At 53.9% G+C, this 20,714-nt stretch overlaps 1 protein-coding gene across 5 annotated transcripts in view; it reads right to left on the bottom strand.

The window, feature by feature from the left end:
• PKD1L1 (polycystin 1 like 1, transient receptor potential channel interacting) overlaps nucleotides 1–20,714 on the bottom strand; it is a 126,684-nt gene that overhangs the window by 66,170 nt on the left and 39,800 nt on the right. For all 5 annotated transcript variants that reach the window (XR_016021008.1, XR_016021007.1, XR_016021006.1 and 2 more), the window contains exons 30-43: nucleotides 19,409–19,492; nucleotides 17,457–17,664; nucleotides 14,983–15,089; nucleotides 12,416–12,638; nucleotides 10,548–10,721; nucleotides 9,385–9,504; nucleotides 9,235–9,304; nucleotides 8,809–8,855; nucleotides 7,637–7,775; nucleotides 6,603–6,741; nucleotides 5,683–5,767; nucleotides 5,110–5,286; nucleotides 3,939–4,057; nucleotides 1,607–1,717 (exon numbers count right to left, since the gene is read on the bottom strand). Coding sequence is in view for 2 of the 5 variants with exons in the window: in XM_074341073.2 (XP_074197174.2) it covers nucleotides 1,607–1,717; nucleotides 3,939–4,057; nucleotides 5,110–5,286; nucleotides 5,683–5,767; nucleotides 6,603–6,741; nucleotides 7,637–7,775; nucleotides 8,809–8,855; nucleotides 9,235–9,304; nucleotides 9,385–9,504; nucleotides 10,548–10,721; nucleotides 12,416–12,638; nucleotides 14,983–15,089; nucleotides 17,457–17,664; nucleotides 19,409–19,492 (1,803 nt within the window). In the remaining 3 variants the exon portion in view is untranslated. The remainder of the gene's footprint in view (nucleotides 1–1,606; nucleotides 1,718–3,938; nucleotides 4,058–5,109; nucleotides 5,287–5,682; nucleotides 5,768–6,602; nucleotides 6,742–7,636; nucleotides 7,776–8,808; nucleotides 8,856–9,234; nucleotides 9,305–9,384; nucleotides 9,505–10,547; nucleotides 10,722–12,415; nucleotides 12,639–14,982; nucleotides 15,090–17,456; nucleotides 17,665–19,408; nucleotides 19,493–20,714) is intronic.

Here is a 20,714-nt window from a genome sequence, read left to right on the forward strand (position 1 = left end):
AGAACACCAAGATATTCCTGCGTGGTGGCAGCGTGTGGCAGACAGTGAGGTTCAGCATCCTTGCGAGAAACATGAGGGCTCAAACCGGGGGGCCACCTCTGTGACCTTTGTCCCAGCTCACTGACTGCCCAATACACAGCCAAGCACTACCTGGGCTCCCCATTTCTGACGTGTGCAGCAAGACTCAAACTCCTACGCGCAACGTCAGGTCCCGCTGACCTGCGGAATGTGACGTGAAAAGCACGCTAGCAAAGCCAGCACTTTCTGGGGTTTCGCTTTCCTTTCCAGCGCGCCACCCACTGGTCGGTGTGTTGTGCGCACAGCGCCACCTGGTGGCACCAGCTGCGCCTGCAGGGGCTGGCTGACAAGATGTCGTTGATGGAAGTGACTGCTGAAAATTCTACTTCCTTTCACTGCTAGCATGTTCACCAGTGAGAACCTGGGTTACTGAGTTAGGGAGACGCCAGACTCATGAACTGGGACATCCAGGTCCCACTTCACCAGCGGGTCTCAGATTCACTCGCCATCACCTGGTGGGCGTCAAGTACCGTCTCTCGTAGAAGATGAGCATAACTGTGTCCTCAAACAACAGATAATGTTAAACAGACTTGCTAGCCACCTACCTGTGCCAAAAACAAACTCAACAAAAAGAATTTACATCAAATTGAATCAGTCTAAGGCATCATATTCATAGAAAAACTATGGGAATGTGTTTTCAGATGTTCTCCAGCGAAAGTAAACCTCAGAGCACATTATTTCCTGCCACTGAAACTGCAATAAGAATCAGTATGAAATAATATCATGCACTTCAGAGTTCAAAGCCCAACTGCTCTGAAAGAACTATCAGACTGAGTATTTCTGGAGGGTGGAAATAAAGTCGCACCATCGATTTAAAAGCAACTTTCAGTAAAAAAGAAGGCGACACTAACTGCAGACACCGACCACGACCTGCACCCCAGCGAGGAGGAGAAACAACACAGCCAAGGCCTTCTCTGGTGGCAACGTTAGGAAGCTTCCAGCTTCCTGCTTTTCTGTTCTTCCATGTTCCCCGATGGCGAACATGCATTGGTTTTCACAGCAGAGGAAACCCAGGTACACTGGGAATCGCCTGGGGCTGGGTGGCTGTTACAGCCGCTCCCAGAGGGAGCAGTGATTGTGAATTGCGATCCAAGAACTCAGCTGTGCTCCCGAAAAGGAAACTGCGACGCCCTGTTTCATTGAAGCATCTCTGCTTCCGGATCCCAAAGTGCCTTGAAATATCACTATTTCGCTGTTTACCAAATGCAATGCTGTAATCAGGCCCCGGCTGCAAACAGGCCTCCAAGGAACAGTGCGGAGAAGGGTGTCCCAAGGCCAGTGTGACAACCTCTTCCCGATTTCTTACTGGGCTGGTGGAGAAGAGCCTTGTCTGCGTAAAATGTCTCTAGGAAGTGGATTAGATGGCCCGGAGGGTCCCCTCCTCTTGATTTGCTCAAGGTAACAGAGTGCAGTGATCCTGGCCCGGAGCCCTGGGCTCTGGGCCCCTCCCGGCGTCCACCCGCCCGTGTGAACACATCACTCCCCGTGCAGTGGCCCAGGCTCACAGAGGTTCCCCAGAACGTCCTACCTTGTAAACGTGTCCCGAATGGCTTGGTTGAGGGAGCACTCGTGCTGGGAGAACTTCCCATGCGTTACAAACAAATGTAGGAGCAGCATGAGGGTGCACATGGCGAAGTCTCTATAAGAAAGGACATTTTAAATCAGTGTCCTCACAGACCCCGCGTGGCAGACCCAGTAAGCATTCCTAACGGCTCCCAGCTCTTGAGTCCTTGGGTGGAAATTTTCATAGAAAGGGTGAGGTATGTGTTGAGGTTATTGTTCTGCACACTGACATCTAACTTTTTCCAAAACCAGCTCTGAGAAAGACTATTCTTCCTCCAATGAACTGCCTTCATGCTTTTGGGAAGAAGCAGGTGGGCATGTTTGTGCGGCTCTATTTCTGGGCTCTTCGTCTTGTTCCTGACCCACGTGTCTGACCTGTCACTGTGTGCACGATGTCTCGGTCCCTGTGGCTTCATGTGCAAACGATCCAAGTAGAGCCTGACCACTTAGTACGTGTAAGCACTGTGGCCCTGGGCCAGTCCTCCGGCTCTGTTCTGCGTTCTCAGACCTGCTTTGGCTAGTCTAGTTGCTTTGCTGTCCTTATAAACTTCAGAACCCGTATGTCAGTGTCCATAAAAAGCTTGTGGGCTTGGTTGGAACTGCACTGAATCTACAGATGAAATCAGAAAGAGTTGACACTGGCAACACGGAGCATTCTGATCAATGAACAGTCTCGCTCTCCATTTCTTTAGATCTTTGCTCTTTTATTAGTGTCTTGTGGTTTTCAGCGCTCACGTCCTGCAGCTTTTCTCACACTGTCTACATGCTTCATTTCTTTCATGTTGCAGTAAATAGCACTGCTTTTTGCTCTTTCAGTTCCAACTGTCCAGTTCTCGTGTACCGAACATGCCTGCAACACTTCTAAATTCTTCTGTTAGTTCTGGGAGCCTTTGTAGATTATTCATGATTTTCTGCATGAACAAGTCATGCCATCTGCAACAGGCTGTTTCATCCCATCCTTTCAAATCTGTAAGCTTTTCACTTCTTTTTCTTGCCTGCTGCGCTGGCTGGGACTTCCGGGGTGAGGTTTAGGGGGAGCTGGGACAGCACATCCTGGCCACATGTCTGACCTGAACGAGCAGTGTCTCCCCACCAAGTATGAGGTTTGTGCAGGTGTCACAGATGCCCTTTAGGAGTTTGGGGAAGTCCCCTCTACTCCTAGTTTGCTGAAACTTTTTTTTTTTTCTCCCAAGAATAAATGTCAAATTTTGTTGAATGCGTTTTCTACATCTCTTGAGATACTTGTACGATTTTTCTTACCCAGTCTGTTAATACAGTGAGTCACAATAACTCTTCTCATGTGTCCGTAGGAGCACTCCCGTCTTGCTGTAGAGAAAGCTGGCTTGTCGTGCTGTCGTCCTCACCGTCTCCTCCCCATGGGGACGTGCCACGCACTCACTGGGAACTGCACGTTGGAACAGAGGCTGGACCCTGTTAAGATGGGCTGATTTGGGTAGGTTACCTCCCAGGTGATGTGCGTGCCATCAGTGCAGTGTCTGGTTTTTCCCTCTCGGTTTGTGTTGGCCGTTGTTGATGACCAATGCTTACACGTACTAAGTGGTCAGGCTCTACTTGGATCGTTTGCACATCCTCTGTGAAGAGAAGTGTCTGCTCTCCTCTGCCGCCATTTCCAGGGGCGGAGTTTGTGTAGAAAACATGTGACAGGTGCTGTTTGTAGAAGCCGTTCCCCGGCATCTACCAGCCTGACCAGTACACGTCTGTGTCCTCCCAGCTCCTTGCTGGGGAAGAGATGGGAATTCCCAAATCCTTGACAAATGACATCAGCAAGATTTGAGAGTGACCCAGCAATGCCTGGGATTTAGAGAGAAGATTCGGCTGTTGGTGCACAAGGCCCTCACAGCCGAGTAGTCCCACAGGCCACGGTGAGGAGGGGTGTCTGAGGGCTGAGCTGGGAACGGCTGCCATGAGCACGGCGTTTCTTAACTTTTATGTTTTATGTAAAGAACCACGCTGATTTGGCGTTGATCACCATAACACATCTGTAGGTATTTCAACACTGAAAGATTTTTAAATACTGTCATTGGGCTAAATGGATGTCCCAGGCCGAGGTGCCCAACTCCCGCCTCCATGTGAGACCGGGAGGCACGTGGAGAGCAGACATCAGAACGGAATCTGACCAGCGTGGGCGCCGAGGCCAGGGTTCTCCCCACCCAGCTGACACCAGTTCAGTTTCCAGGCAACCCATGTCCTGGGGCACACGGTGCTGGCTTTGGGGCTCCCAGGTGCATTTCGCACTCCCGATGCAGGTGGGCTCGCCCTGAAAGCCCTGCACCCACCTCAGCACCGCCTGCGTGCGCACCTCTCTTCTCATCCTCTCCCGGGTGGCCCTGAGTTGGGCAGGGGGCGGTGGACGTGCCCGGCGTAGGCGGCGAGCTTGCTGTCGTGCAGCCAGGGCCTGTGGGGGCGAGAATGTGAGTCTCCGGCTGCAGGTGATGGCAGAGCGCAGCTGACCGTGGGACAGGAAGGACAGACAGCTTTGGAGGAGAAAGGAGAGTCGAGATCCCAGAGGGTGAGGAAACAGGACAAGACTGCTTCTCCCAGCTGCCAGCTGCAGGCCGATGGGTGCAGGAGACGCGGCCACCCGCGGTTGGAGCCCAGGCCTGACGCTGCTCCTCACACGGAGGGGTCCCACTACGTCACCGCTCCAAATGTCACTCTTACCCCTCTTCAAAATGGGCCTGCATGCTCCCACCTCCTAAGGCCCGGTGGCACAGCAGGTGTAAATGTGGTGTAAGACACCAGACAGCAGCCAGGCAGCGTGGACACTCACCATGCATTTATCATGTCATCAGATCGGGGGAGGAAGGCCTCGGACAGGCCATCCCAATGGCCATTTAGCCATCAGGAGGTCACGGGCGTCCTCAGGGAGGACGGGAGCAAGGTGGGAGTGGTAGAGAGGAAGCCTGCCTGTGAGTGAGCTGACCGGCCCTGTCCAGGTCCTGGCTGCCTGCTGGTCACCCCAGGAGCGCATACGCCTACTGCAGGCCACGTGCACTAACTCAGAGGCAGCCGGGGCAGCTCTTCTGGGCGGCCGACAGACCTCTCTCCTCCTTCATGTCACCCACGCCGGCCAGGAGAACACTGTCCACAGGACAGAAGAACTGACGTGGGATGAGGGAGGGGGAAGCTTTCTGTGGGGCCACTGCAATGCAAATGGCTCAAGTACCCCAAAACCGTGGCCAAGAATTATCTTTCATCTGCTTCACTATTTAAAATACACTCGTTTTCTTCGTGCTCTGATTTCTTTGAGATTGGGGTGAAGGTAAGGAAGTGGAACCCAGGTTTCATCTATCATGTGTGTGTGCAAAGCAATATAGAAATTAAAACACACCCACGGGTCTCCAAAAATGCAGCCAAATTTGGATTCAAAGCGTGAGCTCAGACATACAGGATGAGGCCACACCGCGGTTCTCTAAGGCCAGTGCCCACCACAGGCTGCGTCCTCACTTTCTCAGGTCTGCCTGCCCCGCCAGGCACACTGCAGCCGGAAGAAAGGGGTGTGCCGGTCCTGCGGCGTCCCTCCAGCTCAGCGTCCAGGTCCTTGGTGGCTTCACACAAACATGTGGTGAAGAAGTGCGCGTCATCTTGCCTTTTCCAAGCGAAGCCCAGAGCCACGAGGCCAATCTGGAACAGGTCACAGAACACTGCCATCGCCACGGCCCGTCCGAGCCCACGGAGCTGGGCCTGCTTCCCGCTGAGGCCCGGACGCCGAGGCCCCGCTCAGATGCACACCAGGCCCCCAGGTCCAGTCCTGCCCAGCACCATCCAGGCGTGGCCTTGTGCCTCCTGCGCTCTAAGGCTCAGTGGACACTAATGGAAACTTGGGGTGCAGGGGGACGGCGTGAGGACTGACGAGCCCATGCACAGCTCAGTGCAGGCCCTGCCCCACCCCCCGGCTCCCCGTTTCTCTCGTCACATCTTGGGCAAGCTGCGAAAAACTACATACATCCCCAAATGGAGTCGTCACCCCCTCCCCAGGCCTCGCTGATGGGAAGTGACTCCAACATGGCCACTGCTCACCATAAGTGGCTGGGTGACAAAGACGCAGCAGGCCACGGAGAGGGTCAGCAGACACAGCCACTGCACAGACTGCGGCGGGCCGAACCTGCCCCAGGGAGATGCGTGTCAGCCCCCGCCTGTCTGTGCTCAGAGACACGGGGCAGCAGCGTCCGTGCCCTCGTGACGCGTGGCCCTGGGAGGCCGTGGGGCTGCGGGGAAGGCACCCTGCCATCCACCCTGCTGTCCTGCCCGATGGCAGGGACAGCTTCCTGTCCAGAGGGGACATCAGCCACCCTGGAGCTGCTGAGGGGAAAGAGAAAGGACCACCCACACACAGACGGGAGAGCACAGGGTGGGAGGGAGGAAGACAGTCTGTGGTGACAACAGTGACCTCTGCGTCTGCTGAGCCCTGAGCTGGCATGGTGGCACTGGGGACTACACCTGCTCCCAAAACCCTACAGATGTGGCACCATCGGCCAGAACTACTCATCACGGTTTAGGACCACGTGAGCCCACGAGCCATGCTGTGTGACGCTGGGGTCACCCACGGCGCAGCATGTGAGGTGGGACAGAATCAGGTCCTGTGACCTGTGACCTGTGCCCACCGCCCATCTCGCAGGTGTGTGCATTCTCAGAAGACAGGTGACAGTTAAGGACATGCTCTGTGCCCTGTCAGTTCAGGAGCTAGTCCCTCCTGCTTTGGGGATGAACCCTGCGGCTTCGTAACACCCAGGACTCCATGGCCAGGCTGCCCTCCCAGAGCTGCCGGGCCAGGGACCCTGTGGGGTTTGCACAGAGCACTGCTCACCCCTGGGGTGGGGGGAGAAGAGAGGCTGAAACAGCAAGAGCCACGTCTGGGTTCCCAGAAACGCAGGGGTTTTCTTAAATGCTAGACTTGCCATCCCAAGACCCGAGTGCATGTGAACACTTTTATGGCTCACCTGTATCCTAGAAATGCTGTCCCCAAGCCACAGGCCACGGACACCATCCCGCAAACGGCCCAGGCTGCAGAGCCCACCCATGGCAGAGGCGCTCTTGGCCACCAGGCAGTGGCAAGTCCTTCACACTCTCCACGGGGGGCTAAGGAAAGCGGGCAGAGGCACATGTGTTAACAGATCTCGTCACTCCATCCATTCCCTGTGTGACCAGGAATGCTATGTCACCTGACTGGGTCACCGCTGCCTGGACATTTAGTCAAACGTGATGCTGGGTGTGTCTGTGAGTGTGTTTCTGGATGACATGAACATGTGACTCGGTGGACCGAGTGACGCCGACGGCCCTCCCCAAAGTGGGTGGGCCTCATCCAATCAGGTGAAGGCCTGACCGGAACAAAAAGGCCGCCTTTCGCCGAGTAAGAAACAACGCCTCCTGCCTATGACCCTCCAGCTGGGACGTGAACTGGAACCTGCGTCCCCTCCTCGGGCCACCAGCCATGTTCATGCCAGTGCTACAACCTGTGCTCGAGGCCTAGGTGACCTCGCGCTGTGAGGACCCTGCATGTGTCCACAGCACTCCTGGGCCTGCAGCCACACGTCCCCCCAGGCCAAGCCCGAGATGCACCCCTCGGACATACCAGCCGGGCCCTGGGACGCAGGCCCTGGTGTTCCTGCAAGGCCGTGTCTACAGGCCCGTCCCCGAGCTTCCGGCCCCGTCTGAGCTGCGGGTAACATTCACTCTAATTTGCATCAACAAATGCGGAGCTCCCCATTTCAGGGTTCTTAAGGAAAAGTTAAGTGTCTGTCACTGACTTTTCAGAAGATGTGACAAAGCCACATAAGCATATGCCAGAAATCACTGGGCCGTGGTGACAGCTGAGGTGTCCGCTCAGAAGGGCCTGGCTTCCATGGGACCAGAAGCTTCAGTCACAGGTGGCCCAACGCCCACCCTTTGCTCCCTGACCCTCCCAACAGGCTGATGCCAGATGTGGCGGAAGGGGTTGGGTGCTGTACGCCCAGCACTGATGTCACCTGCATACCGGGAGCACAGCGGTCATTCTCCTCCCTCGGCGCCTGCGGGCCAAGGTCAGCCCTGCAGGCCTGCAGCTCAGGGGGCGGACGGCCTGCACCACCGCTGCTGGCCTGGGCACTCCCAGAGAGGATGGCCGACGGGTTTTGCTAGAAAAGACAAGATCAGGATGAGGTTCATGCTTCTATGGACATGTGCCCTTCGTAGTGATGTGTCTGCGAGCCTCTCGGGACAGGGCAGGGCCCGGCCACCCGCATTGGGCCTCCGGCTGGGGATGGCCTCTGGGGCAGGTGGAGGGCAGGCCTGGGCCAGGCCCCTGTTCCCTGCAGAGGGTGCCCATGTCAATGACGGAGAGCTAACTACTAACGTGCCTTCACGGTCGAGAGTGACCATGCAGCTGTCCTCTGGGGGACTGGCGGAATCTGCCAGAACAGGTGGTTCTGGCTGGAGCAGCGAGCTGGGTGAGGCTCAGGCAGACGGATAGGGAGCCAGACTGGGTGTGGGGTCAGGACTGGTCCCAGCAGGACAGCGGAGGGGACAGGCCTGGGGCAGAGTACCATGCTCGGGAACGGGGAATCAGAGGCCAGAAAGCACAGGAACACGCGTGCCCAACACGCTTCCACAGGCAAGAGCCACATGTAAGGTAAAGCCACCATCACAGAGACAAGGCACAAATGCCAAGTGACATGTGCTTGATCTACTGAGAAGCTGCCCTTTGACTGGTCCCCTGTCACAGGTCATGTCTGCTCGCCTGAGGCCTGGAATGGGGGCACCAGCATGGGGATCCTCTCCTGCCCCCGCTCAGGGGGCCAAGCAAACACCGGGCCCTGGCTGCACAGTGCTTCTCCCACTGGGCCTGCCGACCCCATCCTGGCCCTCGGCCCAGCTTCTAGCACGTCACTGCCCATCCACTTTGGCTCCAGATTCTGCCAGCTGCACCCCTTCTCGGCTGGCCTCTGCTGAGACTCCTGGATGGCCAGCCGCCCCTGTGGCCTGCATCCGTCCTGGGAGACGGCCTTCTGTCTCTGCAGAACGCACCCCTGCTTGCTGGCCCGGCCAGCAAGGTGGGTTCCTCGTATCCACCCCACCCTGGGCCTGACCATCAGGGGTCAGACCACAGCCAAGAGAGGACGCCAGGAAACCTAACTGTTAGAATTAGCTGCGGCGTTTTACTGTGTTTACCTTGTATGTCGTCTGTGCTTCTGGCATCCTTCTATCGGAATTGGGGTCTGATTGAAAAAAAAGTCAAGTTTATGACATTAATCCAGGGAATGAGAGCTCCTGGGGGGAGCGCTCTTCAGGACCCTCTGACTGCAGGGGACAGGCCTCCCTGTGACACAGGACATGGCTACAACGAGGGCACTGCCATCCTGGTGGGGCCAGACTCCCCTTAAAACGTCCTGTAAATGTCTGACATGAAGCTCAGTGTTCCTCGGAATGAGCTCAGTGGACGTGGAGAAGGGGAGATACAAGGCCTAGCCCGTGGGCAGCCCAGGAAGCGCTGGGTGGAGGGCGTGTGCCTGGACGCCCTGCTCAGGCCCCATCATTTCCCTCTTGCTGTGAGTTTCAAACAGAAAGCGCCGTTTAGGCTCCCACAGGCCCACGCACTCTCAGCTGCCTCTGTCGGCGCTCCTCTCGGGGGCTGGCAGGGCTCCACTCGGGGTGGCCCGCTGGCTTCCTGCAAAGTAAGGAGGTCGGTCAGGCAGGGCGTCCCTGGTGTTCCGCCCAGGACAGGACCACACGGACGCCCGCTGGTACCTCGCTGATCCTGAAGAGGAGCGACAGGAGCTGCGCCCCAGAAGAAAGCAGGAGGGTGCACAGGAAAGCCGTCCTCAAGGACCCAAGAGGGACGCCAGTGGGGCCGACGCCCACGGGGAGCTGCAGTGACAACAGCAACGCCTGCAATGAGTCCGACTTGAAGTGCACGGTCACTGGTAACACACATGTAGCTGATGTGACACATTCTACTTCCCCGAGTTCTCTGCCCCTCAACCTTTCACCTCCCACTTTAGGAGCAAAAAAGGAAAAACCGTAAGGAACCCTTTTATTTTTATCCTGTACAAAACCTTCAGGACTGAAAACACGTCTGCTGAGCACCTGCTTTACATCAGGCCACGTGATCGGCTGATTCAATTCTTGCTATAATCGAACGAGAAGCTTTCAACACCCCCAAAGTGTCCCCAACAAAGAGAAGCAGAAAAGAGATGAGACAACTGGTCAACTTCAGAGGACAGGCCACCCTGAGGTGTCCTGACCATGGCGCTGCCGTCCCAGGTGGATACAGCTGTTCCCTTCCTGCTACTGGATGACACTTGTCATCTCCTTACAGGTTCTACACACTTGCTGTTCTTTTTAGAAAAGAATCTGCCGACCCCTCATGTGATGGTGTGAACTCTGAACCCTCCTGCTCCCTGTGGACGCACGGCTGGGCCCGCCTGGGACGCAGGCCCAGGAATGGCCAGCAGGTTGGCATATGCGCAAGTCTGGCTGCTTGTCCTCACCCCGCAGCAGAGCAGGGTCGCTGTCCAACTGCGTGCTGAGTTGCGGTAAATCTCTGTCTCATAGGGGTGGTTACACCAAAGCTGCTGATTGCAAACTAGCGTCCCACAGCCAAGCGTGGCCATCACAACTGTTCTGTTTCTTTGGGCAGAGGATTTTAAAAAGTTGAACTAATTGCCAACATTTAAAAAGTCAGGCACATTCTCCTTTGAGACTCCAGGCTGCTGAGCCCCTGGAGAGCCATGCTCGGTGGTGGCAGTGAGCTGAGGCCATCCCATGGCCCATGTCCCCACTGGTCTGCAGCACACGGGGTCCCTTCCCCACTGTAACCTCCCTCCGAGCACCAGTTTCCCAATCCCTGCATCCGGAAGGGCTCACACGGCAGGGCTGGACACAAGAGCGACTGTGAGGAAACGGCCCACCTGCTCATGTCCGGCGGCAACGACCAGGGCAGCAACACACGCGTGGGCGCACAGCAGGGTGAAGGTGACACTCAGGCGTGGCGTGTGCAGGGGGCCCCTGCCGGAGGGCCGGCTGTGCACAGAGGCCCACACGTGGAAGTCCTCCAGGTACTCTGTGAACTTGGAGTACAGGAGCTGCGACAAAGTGAGACCCTGGCTGCCGTCGGGCCAGCACACACCGCGTGGAGCCGGGCCGACCTCAGCGGCTTTCTGAGCAGACACGCCGCTCACGTGCTCCTTTGGACCCAGGTCCTCAGTGGGGCACGGAGCCAGGCTGGGGGGGGCCCTCACAGCTGCCGCCCCCCTCCCCTCGTCCCGCCCTCCCCTCAGCGCCCTGCACATGCCCAATCCCACCTTCGCTGGGGCTCCTGAGCTGGGGGACACCTGTCCCCCCCCTCGCCTGTCTCGAGTGTCCTCACACCATTCCCTCTAGAGCCTCTGTCTACAAACCCTGGTGGAACCGATCACGTGTCTCCTCTGTGATCCTAATAGACTTTTATAAAACCCCATTCTCAGCCCTTTGCCCCTACAGCTAATTTTCTGGGGGCTTCGAGCTCCCTGAGAGCCAGGACTGCCCACCTCAGAGCACGTGGTAGGTGACACGCCCCTTATGGAATTGCACCGAGCGTAAAAGGTCCAGCCCAACTCAGCGGACCCTCGATGTCGTCCTGGTGAGAACAGACCCAACCAACAGCAGGACAGGCTTAACAGGACGAGATACATCTGTGTATAAATGGACTGGCTGGAGGGTCTGCCATCCACTCGTGGGATCGCCCTGTGCTTCCGCACGCCTGGGTCAGCCATGCAGGTTTCTCTCCAAAGTTCTCCAGCCAGACAGCTGGAGAATCAGCGTCGTGACTACGTTTAGTCAGTTATACTTACACGGAAACAACTGTCTAAGGATTTCCCTGTGCTGACTGTGGGTGACTGAAAATTCTTTTCAAATTAATCATTTTTTTGACTAACTTAGCAATATCATGCCTGAAAATGCCGAGGTGGTGAGCCTGGCCTTGTCACCTCCAGCAGGTGGCAATGGGAGCACAGCGGAAGGAAAGACCTGTGAAACGGGAAATGTCAGCACTCCCTGGGCTCCTGCCCGTTTGAGACCAGCCTAAGAAGCTGTTCACCAGAAACGCAGTCATGCAGGAAAATGTTTTCTACACTTTCTATTATGGAAATAAATGGAAGAAAATTCTAAGTGTGCCAAAGGTGGAAACGTCAACAAAAATAGTGCTGCTATATGGCCTTTTGATGATAATTTTAAAGAAAAGTCACAAAGAAATTTACTCTAAAATGTGAAATTAGGAAGTGAAAACTTCACAAGCACTATTATGACAACTGTATAAGGCACACTCACATATAAGGAAAGGCTGGAACAGGCAAAGGTCGACTTTCAGACTCGGTTTATGAGGTTCTAGGTGATTTTGCCTTTTTTCAGGCTGCTGCCATTCTGCCTGATCACGTCTGCACTGTTTATCGGCCATCCTGGTTGCTCAGGATATTTGCAGGGCATTCAAAGACCGTAATTAGCGGCCCCTGGCACAGCACCGACCGCAGGCAACCATGCATTCTGCCAATGTTATTGTAGTTACAATTAAAAGAAGAACACATTATTATAATGATTAATAACCGGAAAGGCAATTAGTCCATGCTTGGACAGCCACTGAACTGACATGTCTTTGGAGACCCAGTTATCTGCAATTAGCCAAGGAAAGAACACACAGCTTAACTTGGCAGAGTTTAAAGAAGCCACTGCCCAGAGAAGCAGAGCTAGACACTGTATCCGCCAGTCGTCCAGGGGTGCCACATGGAGACACGGTGCCACCTACCTTCCAGAAGCCGGGCCCCTGGCGCAGGCAGGCCAGCTCCCGCTCCACGCGGCCGTCCCACCTGCCCGCCGCCAGCCAGCACTCGGCGGGGAAGAACCAGCTGTGTCCGCATCCCGTGAGCAGCTCTTTCACCATCACATGGCTGACGTACCAGGCGGGAGAAGGCCCACAGTTGTTGTGCCACAGGCGGACCGTCCGGAGTGGGCCCAGCGGGGCGGGGACGCTAGGACATAGCAGCATCCCGTCAACAAGGGCATGGCACCCGGGTCTCAGCCTCAGGGAGGACGGCACACGTCAACAAGTGAGCACTGTGCAGTGATACGGAGCCCGCGGAGCATGGGAAGGTGACAGTGGATTCCCGTCAGTCCCTCACGTCACAGGGTACAGACGCCCCAGCCACACAGAGCTCTTCCTAAACCCAGTTCACTCAAACCCCACTGACACATCTGTGTCGGGTGTGGATTAGTCCCAAGTTAACCCTTTCTGTCTTAAAGAACACAGAATTCCCCAAACCAATACATAAATATTATAAAGGAAATTGGCCCAGAGAAAAACATATTTTGTTCATTTCTTTCATATTTTCTGAGACATTAGGTGCTTGTACTCCTGATAAAGGACCCCTTTTCCTCCAACACCACCATCTTTGCATTCCCACATTTCCTCGCTCTTCCAAATTCGGGATGAAACTAATGAACGGCTTAATGACATAGAAAACGCTGTGATTTCACAAGAATGCAACTAGACTGCTGTCTGACACTAAACACAAAACTTAACTCAAATTGGATTAAAGACTGAGTATGAGACCTGAAACCATAAAATGCATAGAAGAAAGCTATGGACCCTGGTCTCACAGGGGTTTCTGTGAACTTGAAACCAAAGGCAAGGGAAGTAAAAGCAAAAATAAATGAATGAAAATATATCATTCATTTCTTTTTGAATGAATACATCAAACCAAAATCTTCTGCACAGAAAAAGAAACCGCCAACAAAACAAAAAGGCAACCAACCAAATGGGAGAAGATATTTGCAAACACCTCCAATAAGAAATTAATATTAAAAATATATAAAGAACTCCTACAACTCAACAACAACAACAACAACAACAAAATCCAATTAAAAAATGGGCAGAGCACCTGAACAGACACTTCTCCCAAGAAGACATATGAATGGCCAACAGACATATGAAAAGATACTCAACTTCACTAGCTATCAGGGAAACGCAAATAAAAACCACAATGAGATACCACCTCACCCCAGTCAGAATGGCCATCATCAATAAGACAAGTAATAACAAGTGTTGGAGAGGCTGTGGAGAAAAAGGAACCCGCATACACTGCTGGTGGAAATATAAATCGGTGCAGCCGCTATGGAAAACAGTACGAAGGTTCCTCAAAAAATTAAGAATAGAATTACCATATGACCCAGCAATTCCTCTCCTGGGTATCTATCCCCCCAAATTGAAAACATTTATCTGTAAAGATATATGTACCTCTATGTTTATTGCAGCATTATTCACGATGGCCAAGACATGGAAACAACCAAAGCGTCCTTTGAGAGGTGATTAGATAAAGAAGATGTGGTATATACCGGGGGTGCCAAAAAAATGTATATACGTGACTTGTATTCATGTGTTTTTTTGTTATATTTGAGTATTACCATTTTAATATAGTTCTTTCCCCTTTCTTAAAATGTGTCTACATTTGTTGGCATCCTCTGTATACACAATAGAATACTACTCTGCCACAAGAAAAGATGAAATACGCCATTTGTGACAACATGGATGGATCCTGAGATTGTCATGCTAATGAAACGAGTCAGAGAGAAAAAGTCGAGAACTACACTGATGTGTGGGATATAAAACTGAAAGCAATAAAGGAACAAGACAAACAAACAAGCAAAAACTCATAGACACAGACAATAGTTGAGCAGTTCCTAGAAGGTAAGTGGGGAGGGGTGTGGTAGGTGAAGGTAAAGGGGGTCAAATACATGGTGATGGAAAGAGAACTGACTCTGGGGGGTGAACACACCATGTGATACATAGATGAATTATTACAGAATTGTACGCTTGAAACTTATGTAGTCTTATTAACCAATGTCACCCCAAAAATTTTAACTAAAAAAAGAATGAAAAAAACCCCACAAATATGAAAAGCCATCACTTGGCACAATCATTTTTGTGCTGTTTTTTTTTAAGTGAGAAAACTGATTTTATCAACAGAGTAAAAAGTAATTATAAAAACCACTAAACGTGCATCATTCTAGACACTGCTAGCATGGAAATTTACCAATAAAAAATGAGTTATAAGCTATTTTGGGGTAAAAAGAAAGAAAACACTGTGATTATGAGTTTTACTAGCATGTGAAACCAACTCAGCCCCCACCCGTCTGCTCCGTCCTCCGTCTCCATACAAACACGCCATTTAATCCACTTCAGGTAACGAAGTGAAAGAAGCTTTATGACATATTTGTATGTAGCTTGCTGCCCCTTTTAGGAAGCTGGGAGTTGTGAGGAGGCCACGGCAATTCTGAGGGGCCTGTCGCAGACCGCGGGGGCAGGTCTCGGTTTACCTCAGGACAAACGTGTGTCTGGAGTTCCTTTCGAACAGGGGTTTCTCTGGACAGTAGAGCTCTTTGGGTTCTGAATGTCCATTTTCACCACATAAAACAACGTACACCTCAAAACAAAGACACAAGGGTAAGTGCTCATGTGCCACACGCACATCAGTAACTTACGCTGGGGAGGGGCGTCCCTGCGCCTTCGCCAGCCCCCCCACCCCACCCCCCATCCTGAAAGGCCAGTGCCCCGCGGGGACCCACGGGCTGAAGGGAAGTTGCACCTGCCTGGTCGGCTGGGTTTCCACCTATTAGATCTAGAAAAGCGGGTGCCCCCTCGGGTTCACTAGGGAACGTGTTTGAGTCACGAGTGGAAACCATCTTCTCCCTCAGCTCAGCGGGGAGATGAGGGGTGATGGACACTGGGGGGCTGGGGCGGGGTGGGCGAGGGGCCTCGTAGATGCGCGTTCCCAGATGGGCACGTTGCCAGTCCTTCCTGGGTGGGTTTGCACAGGAATGCATAATTCTGATGTAGTGTCATTTACCAATCTTTCATTTAAGGAAAGTCCTGATTTATTTCTGTTTTTTAAATCCTACCCTATCCCAAAGTATATGTTTCCTTCGAGTCATTTCTAAATTTTGTGTTTCATTTTTAAAACCCTACGCTTCTGGAGGTCATTTTGGGGCATAAAGACTTAATATTCCTTTTTTCCACAAGGAAAGTCACTGTCCCCGAGTACTTTACTGAGTGACCCATGCAACCCTCTGGGTCTCCCTTCCCATATGTCCAGGCAGGTTCTGCAGCCTCCAATCCGTCCTCTTCATCCGTCGGTCCGTCTCCCGGCCACGCGACTCTCAGCTTCAACGCAGCCTCGGTGTCCCCGAGTCACCTCTCTGCTCTTCTCCTTAGCTGGGGTGACCACTGTCATTCTCTTCCGCATGGATTTTAGAGTCAGTTTTTCGAATTCCCCCAAATCCTTCCTGACATTTTGGTTGGATTTCATTGACTTTAACCTATGTCTTGTTTTTCATCTGCAAACGGGGCATATTAATACAACTTTTTCTCAAAGAGTTTTTTTGAGGTTCGAGGGGAATAAAAAAAGGGGACACATAGAAAAGTCCCAATTCACTTTAGCTGCTATTATTATCATTATTGTGATAGATTCATTTGGGAGAGATGACGAGGAAACTTAGTTTTCCCGTCTGTGTAGGTCTACTGTGCACAGTGCCCACATGCTCTCCGCGATGGCCTCAGACGTGTCCAGTGGATGTCCTTCCGGGCACGCCGGCATTCTGTGGCCACGACGGACAGCTGGTCTCAGGTGCGGGTTCTAAGTGGTTACTGTCACATGGACATGTCTTTGATGGTTTATTTCTTAAACGTGTATCCAGCAATTTTGCTAACTTTCTTATTAATTCTAATTATTTGACTGAATATTCCTTTACATTTTCTATGTAGACAATCGTATCACCTATAAGTAACAACTTTTCTGTCTCCCCTTCCAAATCTCACATTCTTGTATTGGTTCTTGTCTTGTCTTTACTGGAGTTTCCAGGACAATGACGAATAGCGCTGACAATAGCAGAGGTCCCTTAGACACTGTTTGAGGTGTCACGTTAAATGTAATGTTTACTGGAGGGGGATCCTGGGCAGGAGGGAGACCCGTCCCATGTGGTATGCTGGCTGCGGAGTGTGTACTGACGGACTGTACTGACACAAGCCTGGCAGACTGAGGGCGCACAGCGAGTGACGATCACAGAAGCCCCAGGACGGGCCTGCACACTTGTCTGACCCGACCACTGCACCCTACCCCACACCCAGCCCTGCCTGTCGTCTCAGCGTGGGCTCTGCACAGCAGCCCTGGCTCCCTCGAGAAATGGGGGGTGAGTTCCAAACGCAGCGGGAATAACCCTCCCGTGGGATCCGTGCAAACATACACCTCCATCACACAGCCGACTCAGACGGACTCCGGTTCCGCCTGCAGCCCCACCTCTGCAGCCAGCCGGCACGTGGGCTGCACATGGCCCGTCTCAGCCCTGCCACTTCATCTCACACCTCGTCTGTCCCTTGCACACCATCATCTATCAGCAACTCTGGGAAGATGATCTTTAGCCCAAACTCACTGCCAGCCACGTCCCTGCCTGTCCCCAAAGTTGGTGTAGACAGTTCTCACCCTTTGTCCCGAGGTCACCCTGTGGGTGGCGGGTGACGGAGTCACACTAACTACAAGATCACAACCTAGTTCTCAGAGTCTCAATGTCTGACTTGGAGACGAATCGCCCTGGGTTGCTGTCCAGTGAAGGTGCGGGGGACAGGGGCTGGAGGGGACAGGGGACGGGGTTGGGGGGAGGCGAGCCAGCCCACGCAGGAGGAAGATGGGGCCAGCGGTGCAGGGTGATAGGACACACAGCTGAAATCACTGAGCCGTGCTTGCACACTCGCCCACACCTGTTCATGCCCACGTGCATTTCCCTGAACACCCAGTCACCTTGGCGGTAAAGCGGGCCGGAGCCCGAAAGCCAGTGTCCACAACTACCGCGTACAGTTGGTGGCCGGGCAGGGCATTTTCTTCCAGAAAAATGTAACCAGCTTTCTTTCTTTCACGATGATCTACATGTCTGCTTTTATTAACCAAAAGTGCATAAAGAATCATAAAAACCATAATAAAAAGACTGGGAAGCAGGTTTTCTGGCTGTCTGTAAACAAAGGAGAGGAATAGAGTGTTACTCATGAAAAGAAACACTGCCCGGCTCCCCTCACACTGGGTCACACACACATGCAGAGGCACATACACACACACACGCACACACGCACACACGCACACACGCGTGCACACGTACACACATGCACACACAGAGACACACACACGGCCCTGCTTGTCTTCACTGCTTTGCTTTTAAACTCACTCAAGAAGAAAGTTGATTTTTGGGGCAAAGTGGCCGATAAGGGACGGGTGGGGGGAGGGGTGGCCTCTGCCATGTCTGGGCCTGAGAACCAGGCTCAGCCCCTCAGGGAGGAGGTGCCGAGGTGGGACCAAGAGGCCCCCAGGCACAGAGCTGCCGTGTGCAGTGACCAGCACCCACGAGCATGGACTCGGACCAAGGAGCCACATGACAGAGCGGGTTCACGTCCAGAAGCTGTGTTGTGTGGGGACCACGTGCTCTCTCTGGGGAACTCCGTCGTGAACTACGGATCAGAATGCCACCCTCTGTCATTATCAGAGTAAGTGGCATAACATGTCACAGTGAGACGTGCAGGTGTGATGAAGGGCCCTGCCTCCCAGAACAAGGCAGGAGACTTGTTCCCCATCTGCTGGTCCCCATCTGCTGTACAGTCACCGCGTCCCCGGTCTCCAGTGCTGGCGGGGATCACTGAACCCCAGGCCCACAGCAAGGCACTGAGGCCGGGACCCTAACCAGTAAGGAGCTCTGCCTGGCTTGTGTCCTACAGACCCTGCGGGTTTCAGGGAGGGCACGGGGCCGTGCTGCATGAGGACGTGGCCCCTGTCCGTCACCCTGCCCTCTGACCCCGTCTGACGGCCGGACACTGTCCCGCAGGCTGAGGCCGTGCTCCGAACCCCAGCCATCAGCTCAGCAGGGAGCTCACGGCTCCGTGGCTCCAGGCTGTCCTAGCCTGGACTCTGGCCACCCCAGGCCTTCAGGTACTGTTTCCGTCTGGACGCCCCCATGGCTGCCCATCCCCCGACACTCCCCAACCCCATCCAAAACCGTTGAGCCTACTGTCCTGAGTCTCGACCACGGGACTCCTGGTGACCTTCACAGCCACCCGCATCTGTAGCGTCAGTAAATCACTTCTTATCACTAAGTGTCAGATCCGCTTGACTGATTAAAGAATAAAGTAAGGTAGAGTTCCCGGTCACCTCCGTGAAAGGGAGAAAAACTTAACACTGGCACTCACCGGGAAATGCAGGCTCTGCCACCGGCATTCACCGGGTGGTGCTGCCCCAGCGCCAGGCATGGAGTGGGGACGCGGCTGCACGAGGCAGGGGGTCCTGCCACACGCACTTGTCCACACCCACCCACATCTCAGAGCCGATGGATATTTGTTGTACACAAAACAGTGGCTACAAAATACGGTGAGTTTTCAATGTATCTCCTTGAGTGGACACTGTGACAGCAGGACAGAGCAGGACAGGACGAGGCAGTGCCATCGCTGTCGACGCTGACCCGGTCAGCCACAGGGGCCAGACCCACCCTGAGCTGAGCGGCACTTTAGGACGTGCGCTCCTGTCAGTGAGTGGACAGACGGCCGGACACGAGGACCACACGATCTCAGCACCAACTCCCTACGACACGCACACCCCGAGGAAAATGAGAATGACTTCCACGGATTCGGGCATCTGCTGACTACCTGCGGCGTCCTGCATGGCCCACGTGTGCGGGAAGGGAAATTGCACCCGATTTAGAAAACAGAACTTACCGCTGTAACTTGGAAATGTCACACGTTTCAAAGCTGGCGTTCAGGTTTGATCTCGCGACAGAGAACGTGCCGAGGCGGTCATAGCTGCGAGAGAGACGCGGGTGAGGGACCACGTGTGTGCAGTGTGACAGCAGGCCAGGGCCAGGTGGGGTGGGCGACAAGTCCCAGCAGCCAGACCCAGTTTAAAGTCCTCAGCTAAAACCTGAGCTAGAATCAGAGACTCTGTTCTGACGACCAGGCGACCCTTCCCAGGTGAGTCTGCACACAGCCCCACGGCTGCCGTGACACTGCTGTCCTCGCCGTGGACATGGGAGCTATCGCAGCCACCTCAGCGACTACGGCCCCTGCACAGTCCAGCCTAAGTCCAGAGTGTCTCTGGCCAGGGACTGACGACTGACTATGCGTCTGGCTTGCGCCAATCTGGCGTCACAGACATCCTGTCCCTAAGGACACCTGCGTGACAACTGCTATGAAGACTAACTTTTTAAAACAGGGACGAATCCATCCTTATCATCTTGTGAGCGGGGCCATGCTGAATTCAGTCTCGCATCTGGCCCAGCAGAGAGCAGTGCATAACGGAGAATGGGTGGCACATGAGCGAGTCGTGGATAATTTAACAGCAAATGAAATGCTGGGCTCCACCAGCAAGTCTGACACGTCCCAGCAGTAGAACAAGTGCGGTACAGGAGGCAGTAAGTGATGACGCGTCACCCCCATCGACACTGGGTGTAGCCCGGACAACACCTGCCTCCTGGCCGGCAGCCGCGAAACACAGTCTTTCATGGCTTCGCTTTTCTTAAGAAGGAAACGATATTTCCAAATGTGCCTGATAACTGTGTATTCCCAATTCTAATAAAAAGACAACAGCCTCTAACAGAATTCTCAGTTTTGCAGCCAGATAACAAAGAATTTCTAACCCATGACACGACTGACACACCCGAAAATTCCTGAGAGGGCGGCCACAGCTGGTGTGGGGACTTTCCTTGTGTCAGACAGTTCACCTTCACAACCACGTGGGGTGGGGTGGGGTGCACAAGGTCACTGGCCTGGACAGGTGCGAGCAGAGGCCCGTGGCCGACTGTACCTGTGTCCCCTGAGGACTATCAGGGCGCGTTCATGAACAGAGCCCATACGCCCGGCACTGCCAACCACCCGTCCACTTGCTTCTCCAACAGAGTTGGCTGAGCGCTGGTCCACACCCCTCTCCTGTGTGCAGAGGGGACAGGCACACGGGACCCTGCTCCTCCAGAGGACGTGGCTCAGGGGGCACTGAGCTCACAGCTGGGGGGCAAGAGGCGTGGGCTGC

The sequence above is a fragment of the Rhinolophus sinicus genome, chromosome 4 (genome assembly GCF_057876585.1).
Source record: "Rhinolophus sinicus isolate RSI-liver-muscle chromosome 4, RSI-T2T, whole genome shotgun sequence".
Lineage (NCBI taxonomy): Eukaryota > Metazoa > Chordata > Mammalia > Chiroptera > Rhinolophidae > Rhinolophus > Rhinolophus sinicus.